Source organism: Ailuropoda melanoleuca, chromosome 4 (assembly GCF_002007445.2).
Source record: "Ailuropoda melanoleuca isolate Jingjing chromosome 4, ASM200744v2, whole genome shotgun sequence".
In the NCBI taxonomy this organism is placed as follows: Eukaryota; Metazoa; Chordata; class Mammalia; order Carnivora; family Ursidae; genus Ailuropoda; species Ailuropoda melanoleuca.
The window spans coordinates 143,650,504-143,665,519 of NC_048221.1; the positions used below are offsets into that span (position 1 = coordinate 143,650,504).

A 15,016-nucleotide genomic window follows, 5' to 3' on the forward strand; every position below is an offset into this window, starting at 1 on the left:
GACTGTGGATATGGGCAGACCTCGTCTGAAAGTTCCCCTAAAACTGAAAATAAGACAAACAACATTGTCAAGTGGACCCTGATTAGGAAATATGACGATTTGGAGTCTTCAGGCTGAATGTGCATGGCAGCCCTACCTCCCTGCCTCAGGTCAGAGATTCTCCTGCCATTCCTGCCCAACAGGGGGCTTCAGTGGCTGAGAGTTCAGAGGCCCTCCGGTTTAGCCCCTCTTAGTCAGGATGGGATATGAGGCCTTGGGGAGGGTGCTGGGCCCCGGGGCTCATTGCTGGGGGAAGAGGCTGTTGGACTGACCAGAACCTGGGCAGGTGGGACACTTCTCCTCTACCTGTCCCAAGGCACATCTGGGGTATTTGAGGAGGATAAAGGCAGAGGGGAGGGAGCTCACATCACTCAGCCTGGGCTCAGGAAGTGGGCTGGCTGCAGGGCTTACGTGGAAGGAGAAGGTCATGGTCAGCAGAGTGCTGAGGTGGTCTCCACCTGCCCTGTGGTCCTCCCCAGCCCCTGCACAGCCTCACCACTGGGTGTCCCCTCCCTTCCCGCCTGCCCATCTGCCTGATTCCCTCATGCTTTCCAGGAATATGGTGTTATGAATCCAGTGGTCAGTCCGGGATTCTCCTCATTTCCTAACAACCTCACATCTGAATGGACCGGAATTCCACTGGTCAGGCCCAGGAGTTGACAGGTTAAGCACGCTGACAATCCACACCACCTTCCATGGCTTGTGTCACAACTAAACCCTCAGATCATCCCAAACCAGCGCACAAGACGGGAACCGTGTTTTACAAACAGCAAAAGGTCTGGCTGGAAAGAATCTAGAAGGAGCTTCGGGTCTGGTTGTGAGAACCGCACTGGCCAGCTGCTGCCCAAGTGGACACAGTGCCGCACAGAATCCCGGACGGCCTCCCGCTCCGCCCGTCAGCAGCAGCGTGGCTACCTGGGCTCTGTCCGTTGCTGCGGGAAGGCGCAGAAGGTGCTCCCGCCCCTGGCTCAGGACAAACGCATTCCTCGCTCAGAGCTGCGAGGAGCCAGTGAGCTGAGCTGCCAGCTGACCCCACCTGCTGGACGCAGGAACACCTGGGCTTCCCTGTGCATCGATGATGACGTCACCCCACCGCTTCCTCTTCCCTATAGTTACAGCGGCTGTTAAAACACCAGCATAAATTCATTACAATCTAAGATTTTACCACACTTCTCTATTTCCAAGTAAAAAATAAGGTTTGGTAATCATTTATTTCTGTAATCAAAAAGAAACACCCATGTAACGATGCCATCATATGCCACAATGGTGGTTCATTGCTTGAAACCCATGGGGGGCACACCCAGACCCCATTGCCTGTGACCTGGAGAAGTCTAGAACAACTCCAGCTTTTACAGTATCTCTTCTTTCTGATCATTCTTCTGGGTTTTCCTTCTTGGTTTTGGTTGTTTTTGGTTTTTTTTAGATCGGTTGTGTATTTGCCTGCCCGTGGCTTATTTGAAAGGCTAGAAAGAACAATAGTAACACAATCAGGACTAGATGTTGAAAGAATCCAGAGTTGTGTCTCAGACATATTTTTAAGAGACAACATACCAAAAAAAGCCGGTGCTGGTAATTATAACGTCATAATCCACAGAGTTATACCCACATCAAATTGTAGCTGTGAAGGTGGAGAAGAAACCCTACATGATTTTTGTCTAGGATACTTTTTTGGTTTCCCAATGGTAACTATCGAGGATAAATTGTTTATAACAGTCCGACTCAAGGAAGATAAAATCCACACCCACGACATTTCAGAAAGTTCATAGAGACACCAAAAGTGCATGTGGGCCCGTCAACGGACAGCCTCCGCCTGCCAGCCCCGGACTCCTCACTCCACCACAGCGTGAAAACCGACCCGCCAGCAGCTCCTTCTCGTGTCCGTTACCTCGCAGCTTTGCAGGACATAGACTTAGAACAGAAAAACCACAAAAAGAAAGCTGAGGTTCTTTTCTCTCCTCCCCAAATCTCTAAGTAGTTATAGTCTTTTATTTAGCACGTGAACCTGTACTTTTTCCAACACGTACACGTTCTTCCTGGTAGAACGCTGGTCACGTGAAGAACGGGTCCAGTTGGGTCCTAAAGTTCTCAAGGTTGCATACTCTGTCTGTGGACTGTCGGTGCCCCAGGGTTAGCCCCCAGCCAGCACAGAGAAGTCTGGCGCGTGCTTCATGCCCACTTCCACATGTGACCCATGTCATCAGGGGCCTCAGCACGACAGAAGCAGAAGGGTAAATTGCCTGAAAACCCACAGCCGGAGATAGAATTCTAAACGCTCCCCACAAATGATTTTGGATCCTGCAGGAGGCTGGGCATGGTGGCTATTTAGAGCCTACTTGTGGATGGGTTGACAGACGGTTGCCCTCCATCAGCCCACGTAATGAAGAGCTGACTTTATTTCACGTAGGTTTTCAAATAGTTAAATGCCAGTAACTTGAGAAATTTCCTTAACCTGCAAGGAGTTCTGGCCACTGGCACCATTCTACCCACCAGCTTTACCAATGGAGGCCACACAGCCACAGACGACACTGAGCACGGGAGCCTGGAGGAAGAGCCACACCTTGCAGTAGGCTGCATAGCCAGATGCTAACACGCTTTCCCTCACCTGTTCCCAGATAGGCTCATGTCCCCTGACACCTGCACGGGAAGCCCAGCCACCACACGTGCGGAGCGCCGTCCCCATGCAGGGTCTTTACATGGCACACCCTTGAGACTCCTGTAAGAGCCCTCCGAGAGAGGCCAGGCCTGCAGTGCCCCCAGCACCGCACAAGAGGTGAGCTGCAGAGCAGTGACCTGGACCAGCTCGTATTCTTGTGTTCCACGTTGATCTTTGCTCTGACGGGCCGGCAACAGCAGGGCACAAAATCTGCTCTTGCTGAGCCCGCTGTTAGAACCCAAGGCTGGAAGGCACACTGGAGCCAGTGGTGCTGTCCGTGCTCCCCAGCTGCTCTCTGCCTCCCTGCACGTGGTGGCCAGGCTGCAGGCTAGTGTACCTGGCGGCTCCACCTCCGTGGGAATAGGTGCCAGCGACTACCAGAAAGGCGAGGTGTGCGTCTTCCCTGGGTGGCCCGGAGGGGGCACGGGGCTGTTACAAACTCAGAACAACAGCAAAACCATTTCCTACTTGGGACAAAGGAACTGACGGTAACCCTAGGATTTAGAATGTGGAGAATTAACCGGAATTACCTAAAACTCAAATGTGGTAGGGAGGGGAAGAGCTTCATAAACGGTGGATCGCTGCCTCTCTCACAGTGTAAGAAGGAGCCGGGGCGGGGGTGGGGGGGGACACCTGCGTTCCGTATCCTGTTCACACCTCCATGCATCTCCTCCTTTCCGAGTTCTCCGGGATGATAAGACGTGCTTCCCAAGAGGAAGCTAAGAGAAAATCATAAACAAATATATGCCACCTGACCACGGTTTCTTCTTTGACGCATCTTGGAAAATGCCCCAAGATGTTTCGTGTGCTTCTGTGTTTTCAAACGTACGTACAGATTCATGTCACAATTGGCTCTTTGCAGGCACGGTGGTGCTGACCTCAGAGTCATCAGTCATGGTGCAGTGGGGGCCTGGCCGGCCCCCCGGGGGCTTCTCCTCCAACCACAGCCGATGAATATAGAAATCAAAGTGTGTAAACTGAGAGGAGAAAGTAACTTTATATTTTCAAGAATTCAGTAAAACGGGATTGCCTTCAACTCTTGAAACCTCGAGCCCTCGGCCAAGGGCACCGTCTGCTTGCCAGTCAGATACTTCCAGCATATTTCTGATTGTGCTCACTGGGTCAGGTTTCCTTGTTCTTGCTGCTCTTTGGGAACACGTGTGTCTTTATACTAAAGAAAAGGATGTATAGGAATTATCCAGGAAACAGACAATATTTGTTTCATACAACTAGCGAGGCTCTATGACTAACATACGGCAAACTTGACTTGCTGATACTTAGAAAGAAGTGTTAGTTTTTTAAAAATGTGTTGATTTGCTATGTGGGCCAGCAAAAATTGTTATCGATGTGTTGGTGCCCAAACCTCATTCCCCAACCAACGCCTCTTCTGAGGGGACAGCGCGAAATCCATCCCGGAGGCCCCGGGGCACCCGACTCAGCTGTTAGCAAACAGGTCCTTTGTGCTAATCAATACACCTCGTTTCTTCAGCACGTTGATAAGACAGAGCAATTCTTTTTCAGTTTTTTAATCTGAAACAGATTAAACAGAAACAAAAGCCAGATGTGATAGTGGCATGGGGTTAACTAAACCCAGTCTAAGGGCTGGGGGAGGGGGCCTCTCGGAGCCCACTCGTTAGTACCTACTTGCCATATCCACGAAGCAACCATGCAGCACAGTGGAGAGAGACCACACCCCAAGTAGTCCCTGGCGTTAAACAGGGTACATTCCAGGCGAAATACAGGGGCTTTATGTAATTTTTAACATGGTGTTATTTTAGCGAATTGTCCTAAATCCTTTTTTGTGATTAGACATAATGTTCATTCATACAGTATTTCTACCAGCTCACCAAAATTTTCCTGAGGCTGGGAGGCAGGCAAATGCTGGGGTGCCGTGGTCCCATTAACCGCGACAGCGAACGGACCACAGGTGCACCACTGACCCCAGTCCTGCCTCGTGCCAGCGTCGGGTCACGGCACACCCCTCTCTCTCTCGGTCAAACCTGAGATATGCATGCAGGAACCACCATTAATTCAATTCAGTTTCTCAACTTTTACTGTGCGTTCCTGTTGCTTCACTGTGGATTATAATAAACTATCCGTAAGGTAGAATGTTCAGAATAGCGTAATTCAGTTCAAACGCGTGCCTCCGACGCTGAAAGCCCGGTGTAGGTGGTGGCATCGCTGCGTGAGCCCGAGGCTTGCATTCCCGCGAAAACACAATTTAAAAGCAATTGCTGCGAACATCTGTTTAAGAATCGGTATCGAGTGAAGTTCATGAACTCTTAGAAAGCCTGGTAATAGGATGAGGGTAATTATCATGCATCTGCTTGGGCTACAAATAAATAAAGCCAATAAAAAATAAAAGTCACTTGTAAAATTTAGAATGAAAAATTAATATTTTAAAATTACATTTCCCACATATACTGGTTTTTTAAAGAATAATTAAGGAAATCGATAGTTTCTAGCAAGTGCTTCCTGTGGCTGCCTGGTTTTAGCGCCATCCGCGCCCTTTGTGCCACACAGCCAGCCAATCTGCACGCGGGACTTAAGTCTCTAGCACGCGGTGAGCAGGGTTTGACGTGCAATTGACTTGCTTTCCATGCTGTTACAACTAAACTTCAAGTTCTAGCCATTTTTTCCTTTTCTTTTCTTTTTTGTCCCTTTTTTTTATCTTCTTTGCAGAAGACCATCAAATGAGCTGTCACAATACTCGAATAATGCAAGACGCAGAGAAAGACGACAACAACAACGAGGAGTATGACAATTACGATGAGCTGGTGGCCAAGTCCTTGCTGAACCTCGGCAAGATCGCCGAGGACGCGGCCTACCGGGCTAGGACTGAGTCGGAGATGAACAGCAACACCTCCACCAGCCTGGAAGACGGCAGCGACCGGAATGAGACCCTGGGCCGGAAGGGCGAGCTGAGTCTGGACCTGGACAGCGATGTGGTGAGAGAGACAGTGGACTCCCTGAAGCTGCTGGCCCAAGGACACGGGGTGGTGCTCTCAGAGAACCTCAACGACAGAGCGTACGCAGACTCTCTGTCACAGCAGGACAGCAGGAATGTGAACTACGTGATGCTGGGGAAGCCCGTGAACAACGGGCTCATGGACAAGATGGTGGAGGAGAGTGACGAGGAGGTGTGTCTGAGCAGCCTGGAGTGTTTGAGGAATCAGTGCTTCGACCTGGCCCGGAAACTGAGCGAGACAAACCCACAGGACAGGAGCCAGCAGCAGAGCGTGAACATCCGCCAGCATGTCCGGCAAGAGGAAGACTTCGCGGGGAGGACGCCGGATAGGAACTACTCCGACATGATGAACCTGATGCGGCTCGAGGAGCAGCTGAGCCCCAGGTCTAGAACTTTCTCCAGCTGTGCAAAGGAGGACGGGTATCACGAACGAGACGACGACACCACCTCCGTGAACTCAGACAGGTCTGAGGAGGTGTTTGACATGACCAAGGGAAACCTGACCCTCCTGGAGAAAGCCATTGCTTTGGAAACAGAGAGAGCGAAGGCCATGAGGGACAAGATGGCGATGGAGGCCGGAAGGCGGGACAATGTGCGGTCGTACGAGGAGCAGTCGCCAAGACAGCTTCCCGGGGAGGAGAGGAAGCCTAAGTCCAGTGACAGCCATGTCAAAAAGCCATACTATGGTAAAGGTAATATTTCTACCTAATGTAAGTTGCCTCATGGAAACAGGAGCTAGGGTGAAAGATGCCAATGATAGTCCACAAATGACGTGGGCATCACACTAAGTCCTATCACTAATGCAAATCTCTTAGAGCTGGTTACAGAATTCTGGTTTGTGATTGTGTTTCTGGAGAGAAACACAATAAAATATTTGTCTGGGAAAAGCACAAAGCAGCTCAATGTCCTACATACAATGAGAGCAGATGAGTAACATGATATTTCAGCGGATGATGCTTGCCTTGGAAAGACAGGGCGAGTGTGCGAACACGTCACGTGATAGGAAACATTAGAATAAGCCTGTGTTCTTACAAATGAGCCACAGTCTATGTGGAGTGGCAAAGGCTTACACAAAAATTAGCCAATAGGGGATGAAACACATATTTTATATATTGGATTGGAGAGGTGGCATCATGATTTATAAAATTATCACCAAATGACAGTTATTGATGAAACCCCCCCATAGAAAACACCCCGATAGAAATTGAACAGTAACAGAATGACTGATAACATAAGACAAGGGCAATGACTGCACATTAATTATCTTAAGATAGTAAGTAATGGGAGCCATTTGCTATGCAAGGCATGGTGTGTCCTAAGCTGAGATCAATAGTAATTTCTTTACCATATTCATTTCTGCTCACTGGTTCCATTCCATTGTGGAAACAGTTGTGGTGCCTCCTTTATGATAAAAATACTCAAAACCATCCAACAGGAGAGTTTTAGCAGATTTTCATTTATGAAATGTAGGGGCCAATATTTGCATATATCTTTATATTTCAGCATACACACGTATAGTCAATGTATCTACAAGGTGTGTAAACATACACTGAATGAACGGCCGACGCCGTGTCCACTTGGGATACAAGCTGCTTATGGTTCAACCTTGCGCAGGACCGTGAGACTGTGGGTATCCCGGTTACAAGAACTGAGTCAGAAGCGGTTTCACAAATGAAATTGGCAATTCCTGAAACACTTCCGTGTTAGTACCAAAAAGGTCTTCTGTTTTATTTTGTATTCTATTCCTTATGAAGACTGAGTTTCCTCACTGTGGGTCTGGTGGTGAGGTTCAGGGATTCGGTTTGAAAATCGGTTGCTGTAGAAACCTCGCACAATCAGAGAGCCTGTGTGCTCTGCTGTGACATAGGTGTGTAGTCTCCTCTCAGTGCGCACGCTGCCCCGAGGCATCACTATCGCCAAAGCCCCGCTGGGGACAGACCCAGCCAGAGGCCCGTCGGGCGCTTGGTTTGGCAGGTGCTTGAGCGCTGACCGCCATTTCGGTGCGGGAGGTGACGGGAGACCCCGGGAGGTGCGGCCTACGAGGAAGGGTCGTTTCTTAGGGGCGACACGGTCTAGCGCAGCGGGGCGTCAGGCTGGCTTCGGGTGCAGTGAGGCTACGGAGCAGCATGTATGTTCACAACTGTGGTGCCACCTGTCAGAACTCTTCAGTTGGGTATTGGAGAATCATAGAGGAGCTAAGCATTTTTAGGAAGCACAGTGTCCTTTCTCACAGGTGGCTCAGTGGGCAAGAACACGTTGGGCCTCCGCGTTAGAAGTCTGAAGAGTGGGCTTCATGGAGGAGCTGGCAGCGAGGAATGTGACACTGTGCCTGGGGAACATGTGGGCTCACGGGGCATCGCAGATTCTGTGTCGCCCTGGCTTCTTTGCCTTCTGTGGCTCCCTTACACCCAACAGCTTTCTGGAGATTCTTATTCATTTTGCTTTGTTATTGTTATTTTGTTTTATTTTGTTTCTTGCAAGGAATGGAATTCAAACCGCTTGCTTCCCTTCAGTAAATGGGGCAGGGGTGGGAACAAACAGCAAAACCTGAGAGGTGGTTTTCCCTGGAATGGGGGAAGGGTTGGGGTTTGGACCTTCCAAATGAGTCAGAAAGGGTTGATTCCTGACTCTACCAGTTTCTGTAGATTTCCTCCTCGGAGCAAAGCTCCTCCATGTGTGTGTTCCAGCTCATTCCCAGGTCTCTTCTCAGGACATCTGTAGGTATGTTCACAACCAACTAAATAACACCAAGCAGGGACACCAGAGTGGACCGAGGAGATTAATGTCCTCCTTAGTTAAAAAAAATGCATTATGTGACATTTGACCAACATGGCCAGTGGACAAGTCCTACAACCACATAGCGTATCAACAATCTTTATTTCCAGAATCGTTGTCATTTTATCATGCCAATTCTCATTTATACACAATCTTCTCGAAATGATTTAAGTTATAAATGAGCACCCTTTCCAAAATCTTGAGCTAAAACAAAAGTTCGTGGAACTCCTCTGTCTGTGTGCTCCTCAAGCATCCACTTGGAAGGGAAGAAGGGGAGCAAGCTAAATCCAACGCACGTTTTATTTCTTTTCTAGATGTTCTTGCGGGGTTGTCAGTTGAACTACTGGTCTGTTTGCTTGCTTGGTTGTTTTGTGTTTGCTGGAATGCTTACCTTCAAGATGAATTGAGCTTTCTGGAAACCAGCATCCCGGGGGAGGGGATGGTGGAGGCGAGCGGCATCGAGAGGAGATTACACCCTTGTGCCCTCCAGAACTGGGCTTGTTTGAGCCACGGTTTCTATACAGATCTGCACTCAACTTCAGAACGCTTTGGGAAACTGTGATATAATATAACTTGTTAGGAAACTGTTAAGTGTACAAATGAAAAAGAGTCATTTAATAATGAATAATAGTTACAATTGAGGTTTTCTTTAACCTTTTAAATGCTATTTACATTTGGCTTATGATCTTCAATAATGAAACCGTTACTGTGCACTATTTTATACTTACATTAACTAAATCATACTAATATTATTAGGAAACTACCCAACAGGCAGTAAGACGCTAGGCTCTCTCTCGCATGTGTAGAGAAGCTCCAGCACGATATTTAGAAACAGAAGCGTGCCGTCGGGCCGTCTTGGAGACTCCTAGAGCCGTGTGCAGGGTGTGCCCCTCGAGCAGGGCGCTGTTTACACACCCGGGACCCGGAAGATGAATTACCTAGAATAAAGGGCTAGCTGAGAAAGAGAGAGGGATGAGTGTTTACATAAACATAGACTTGTTTATATACTCCTGTGAGCCCCTTTGTCTCTCTGAAGTTCACATGCATGACTTCAGAAGAAAGTTCATAGGAGTTCAAAAAACATACATTTTCTCACTGTCATGACTGGCCTGGTTCATGAGACATCGGTAGGAAGGTGTTACACCCGTAAGGAAATGTTAACCACGCCTTCCCTGGACCAACCCTGCATAGTTGCTATCAACTGATCTGTGCAACTGGTTTTCAAAAACTGACTCAAAGAAATGTTTTGCCTGCTTACACTGCTACTCAGCCTGAGCTTTGTCTTAGAAATATCTTCTGGAGCTATTTTCTGCACATTGATAAACTGTGGTCAATTCTGGATGTAGAAATAATTTTACTAGCAACAGCAATGCATTTCTGGCATTTGGCATTCAAGTGCGGCCCAAAGGTCTGCTCTGCTCTTTGCTCAGCCGGTGTTGCAGAGAGCAAACAGGGCTGTATAAAACCATTACCTCTTAGTTTGGTGTGTGCGTGCTTAGCATTGTAAGATCCTTCCTCTGGTTCCAAGCACAGATGAAGAAATCAAGACAAATGGTTGCTCCAGCAGCTTCTGGAACATTTTTTTTTTTTTAATTGCCCATCTCCCCAGTTGGGTGGGATTTCCACCATTCTGGTCATTTGCTTACAGTGCCTTCTAAGAGTTCAGCTTATTTTCAGAAAATCTCTGAATCAGTGTGCTGTGGAGCCGTGTTGCGAGATGACAACGTCCAACAGCAGTACAATTTTGCACCTACCAGTGTAAACGATTAGAGCGCTCAGTGAGACGGGAAGTGCACGGCAGCGTATTCGAATGGCGTCGTGCTCCCGGTGGAATTTCACAGAGCGATTGTGCAGGGTCGCCGAGTGGTTTTGCTCTCTGAGAAGGTCACTGTCTCATCACTATTTACGCTAATTTCTTTGAGCAACACAGCTTGTCATGTAACACACGGGAAAACAATTAATCAGGAGCTAAGGTAGGGATAGTCTTTTTTTTTTTTCCACCAACAAAGAAAGCAGAAATATTTTATGATTCATGATTACACTGTTTAAGGTCAAAACATCTCCCCAAACCAAAGAACTACCTACGCAAGTCTCTGTCACAGCCTGTCCCCTGACACCTGCTTTTTTTATTTATCAAGGTCTCTTCAGCTTGTTAATTAATCAGCTTTGTCTTGGATGGGTAAAACATTCATTCTCTTGACACCTGTTGTCGCTTTTAGATCCCTCGAGAGCAGAAAAGAAAGAGAGCAAGTGTCCCACCCCGGGGTGTGATGGAACCGGCCACGTAACCGGGCTTTACCCACATCACCGCAGTCTGTCCGGATGCCCGCACAAAGATAGGGTCCCTCCGGAAAGTAAGTCCGTGTCCCACCAATGCCCGTGGGGGCGCACACGCCCACGGCTCTGTCTGTGTCGCCCACGTGCCTCTGTCATTCCATGTCAGTGCAGCCCAGCCTCGAACCTCGTCTCCCCGCCCCTTCTCATCCCGACCGGCGTGCAGGGGCTGTCCGTGCCACTCCCACCGGACCCCCTGGACCACCCTCAGCAGCCCGGCCCCAGGGCTGCTTCCCGCAGCACGGCTCCCTAGCAGGCGGGCTGGGGCTGCGCTCCCGCTCTCCTTTCTGACTTGCTGGGGGCCTCGTCTCTCACAAACCATGCAAAAGAACTCAGATAGTCTCTACCCGACCCTGCAGAGCTGAACGCCCATGAATCCCCGACAGAAAGGTCCCTGAGCCTCCTCTTGCCCAGTGACCTAGACTTCTGTACAGATGAGATCCAGCATTCATAGTTGTATTTTACTGCATTTCGCTTGTAAAGTCTGTTTCATGTCACGACTGTCCCAGCATTTCCACACCACCACACCTGAGGAGGTTGAAACTGGGTGGGTCTAGATCAGACGCGTTCTTTTTGACTAGGTTCTGAGAATATATAATTTATTATGAGCACAACTATATTTATTTTGGAATGGAAATGATGTACACCTCTTTTGTTTATCTTTCTCTCAGCACATAAAGATGCCAGCTATTTAAAGACAATTAGTATTGATTGCTCAGGGGGAAAAGGCACATTTTCAGAAATGACAAGATGAGTCTAAGGTCCTGATGTTGAGCTTAAGGTATGTCAAGGGTTCTCCTCAAGAACTGAGACACGGTTTCTAGCAGGCAGAATGGAGTCGCTCGGCTGAGATCCGGCAGGATCGCCGCGTGATTGTTCACAGGGATTGTTGAGGGTTGTCCCATCGAAATGGCTAACTTTGGAATTCTTGAGACGTAAATACGTCAGAACAAAGAGAAGTTCCTAGCAGTAGTTGAGGCTTAGAAACAGGTTTAGCTGAACATTTTCAGATGAAATATTTTTAGAAGCTCGTATGCCTCTAGGTTTTCGAGCGGCTACTAAAAATAAGAAGCCCATGTTTCTGGTAACTGCCTTTGAACAAGTGTGCAGAGCATGGAGAGGAATGCATTCGAGAGCATGGCCGTGCCCGTGTGTTACATGAGCAGGGAGCCAGCATGGTCTGAACGCGGCAGCTTCGGTGTCTGAGTGCCGTCCGAGCCGGCCACTCTGCACGCACCAGCACACGCAGCCTCCCTCACTCCCCAGCGAGCTCTGCAGGGTGCCACCGGCCCCGGCTCCCCCACAAGGAAAGCAGGTAGCAGAGGGCCTCATCCTCTCTTCCCGGGGTTAGGTCGGCGCCTGGCAAACCAAAGACATGCCACGTCTTCAGACCACTGTGAGCAGGTTCCCACTTGCCCGAGCAGAGAGCGGAGCCGAGATCTCAGTCCCCACCTGTCAGAATCCCAAGCCTGTCTATTTGCGCTGGGCTTGGCTTTGCTGCTCCGGTCTCGGTCCTCACGGGCTGAGACTCTGGGCATGACACGGACCCTCTGTGCTTCACCGTCCTCGTCCTCGGTGAGGCGTGAGGACCACCACCGACCTCTTAGGTAGAGAGAGCTTCCTGGTCCAATTTTTCCTGAAGGCCCACGTTTTCACCTCCCGAATAGAAAATCAGTTGCTTTCCCTGACTGAGAAATTCTCCCGACTCCTTATTTTCACAGGAAAAGTCTAAATGTAGTAGAAACAGGGGCTGTGCTCCCACAGACCAGGGGTCAGACCACGTACCTGGGCTCACCTTTGCCCGGAGGATGCAGGAGGTCCACTCAACACCGATCTTGAGGCCGCTTTCCAGAGCACCTATAGAAAGCCGTTTCTGAATACTTACGAGTAGTTCTTTATAGTACCGTAAGAATTTAAAAAGAGAAAAAATTAGAGGGCATATTTTTTTTTAGGCTTTAGGGTTTTTTTCCATTTTTTTCTGGGCCAGCCTCCCCCAGGCATCCTTTCTGTCCAGTTGAAGGCAGTCGAGTTGTCAGTTTGCAGCATGCTGCACTAGAGACACAGCGGACACACCACTGGACAGGACGTGGTTCTGGCCCCTGGAGAGCTCCCACCACCACTGACAGCGGGCTGTGCGCTCGGGACAGAAGGTGACCTCGGTGGGAAGCATTCCCCGGCAGGTGTCTCACACCTAAGACATCAGGCTTCCCAAGGGACTCACAGGCTTCGCTGGTCTCACTGAGCTGATCCTGGGGAGAGGGGCGGGGTCCGTGGCTTGTCTGGGGGCTGTCGTGGTCGTCCACACAGGACGCCGGGCCTGTTGGAGGCAGTGGCCAGGGTGGAAAGTCTGGGAGGAGTTCAAGACACGCTCCAGACACAGGCAGGAGTGAAGGGGGACAGAGGAGGGGCTGGAGGTGACACGGAGAATTCCCACCTGGCAGTGTCCTAGGGACTCTGACCCCACTAATAGATGCTGGGACGGAGAAGTGGGGCCCCACTCACAGATGACAAGACAGCCCGGACTGTCCTGGGTTTGTGGGGAGTGCTGTGTGGTGCTCCCGCAGGCTGGGAGGAGGGCTCCGGGGCGCCCCCGAATCTGCTTTCTGAGCAGTGCTGGCAGAAACCAAGGATCCAGTTGCCCAGAGAGGAGGCATAAAGTGAGCATGAACAGGACCCAAAAATGGGAGTTTGGGACACGAGGGCATAGAAGGCAAAGCCAAGGAAGAGGGAGCAGAGGCTGTTCTGGGTGGTCCGGCACATGCGGGGAGTCCTGAGGAGATGTCCTGGGGGGGTGGGCGGACAGGAGAGGTCCCCAACAGCTCAGAGAGAGAAGGGGGTGGGAGCACGGGAGCCGCAGATGCAGCCACGGTTTAAGGACCGTGCGGGGCTGAGGGACGGCAGCCACAGGATGGCAGAGACGGGTTCAGGTGCGGCTCCCGGCTGACCCGGCTGGGAAGGAGTCTGAGTCTCCACTCAGCAGGACGGACCGCGGCTGTCTGCTTGGGATCCGTCCCACGGCCGGGCGCCGAAGTCTCTGCTATCTCCAGGAAGGACTTTATTTCAAAAAGTATAGCATAAATGGAGAGGAAAGACGTTGATTTGAGAGGGAAGCTGTGTCATGGAAGGGTTTATGTGATGTCGTGACAGGAGGATGGGAAAATCGTCGAGAATCAAGAAGGACGTAGGTGAACCCAGACTCTGAAGGGATGAGTGGAGGCCAGGTGGGAGTGCAGAATGAAGCCTCGCATGGGAGACAGGGAGCAAGCAGGCAGGGCCTGGGGTCGGGTCCCCCAGGAAGGAGGCCTCCTGACACCCCTCCAGCCAGCCCCCCGACACACAGTGAGCAAAGGCTGGCTCACCCTCATTCCATCGGTGCTTACCAAGCATCGACCATATGTCAGGATGACACAGCAGCCATGAATCTACAAAGATGAAACCAGGATGTACCCACTTTGAAAGGACCTGGTCAGGAGGGAGGATAGCCCCCATTGGGAATAGCATATAGACTTCAGGGAAGAGAGAGATCATTCTAGAAAAGGAGGAAAATCGCACAGAATACGTAACCAGTCGGGCAGATTTGTCTTTCATGGTCCTACAGTGAGGTAAACCTCGCTGGCAGGGAAAGTGCCCCAGGTCTTGCTGCCATGATGCAGAGACTCATGTGGGGGTGGGGGCTGGCTGGGGTTCAATCCTCGTGGCTTCCCACTAGCACCTGTCATCCCCTCCAACCCCCTCAGAGCAGCGGCAGCCCACCGAGAACCAGACAGGAGAGGACGTGCAAACTGTCCAGGCCAGTTACCGCCCCATGTAAACTCGATCACTGTCTCTGGCAACAGGCTGCTTGCCCCCCGCAAAGCGGCAGCCACCCTGCAGTGTCCCCATGCTGACTTCATGGGACACAGCATAACACTCACTGTTCTAGCTCATCTCATCAGCAGCGTGAAAGAATACTTGATTCCCAGATGAAAAGTCATCATTTAATTCATTTTATTTAAAAACCAGGATGGGGGTCTCTGTTCACCCATGACCACCGTGCCCGCATCATACTGTGCATTTCCAGAGCACAGGCATGTTTTAAAACTTACCAATCCACATGCTGTTCCGTGGCTAATCGATATTCAGTGCTGACGTGTGGGAGACGTAGGGAGGCCCTGCTGCCCTGCCCCGTCTGGAGCAAGTCGGCCACCACGTCCCCAACGCCCGCGGCCCTCCCCCAGTGCACACTGCTTTGCATGCCAACAACACTA

The 15,016-nt window shown here is 50.3% G+C and overlaps 1 protein-coding gene across 1 annotated transcript in view; it reads left to right on the forward strand.

Moving 5' to 3' along the window:
- MYT1L (myelin transcription factor 1 like) overlaps positions 1 to 15,016 on the forward strand; it is a 435,752-nt gene that overhangs the window by 337,188 nt on the left and 83,548 nt on the right. The window contains exons 10-11 of the mRNA XM_034659976.1: positions 5,375 to 6,352; positions 10,655 to 10,789. Coding sequence (XP_034515867.1) covers positions 5,375 to 6,352; positions 10,655 to 10,789 — 1,113 coding nt within the window. The remainder of the gene's footprint in view (positions 1 to 5,374; positions 6,353 to 10,654; positions 10,790 to 15,016) is intronic.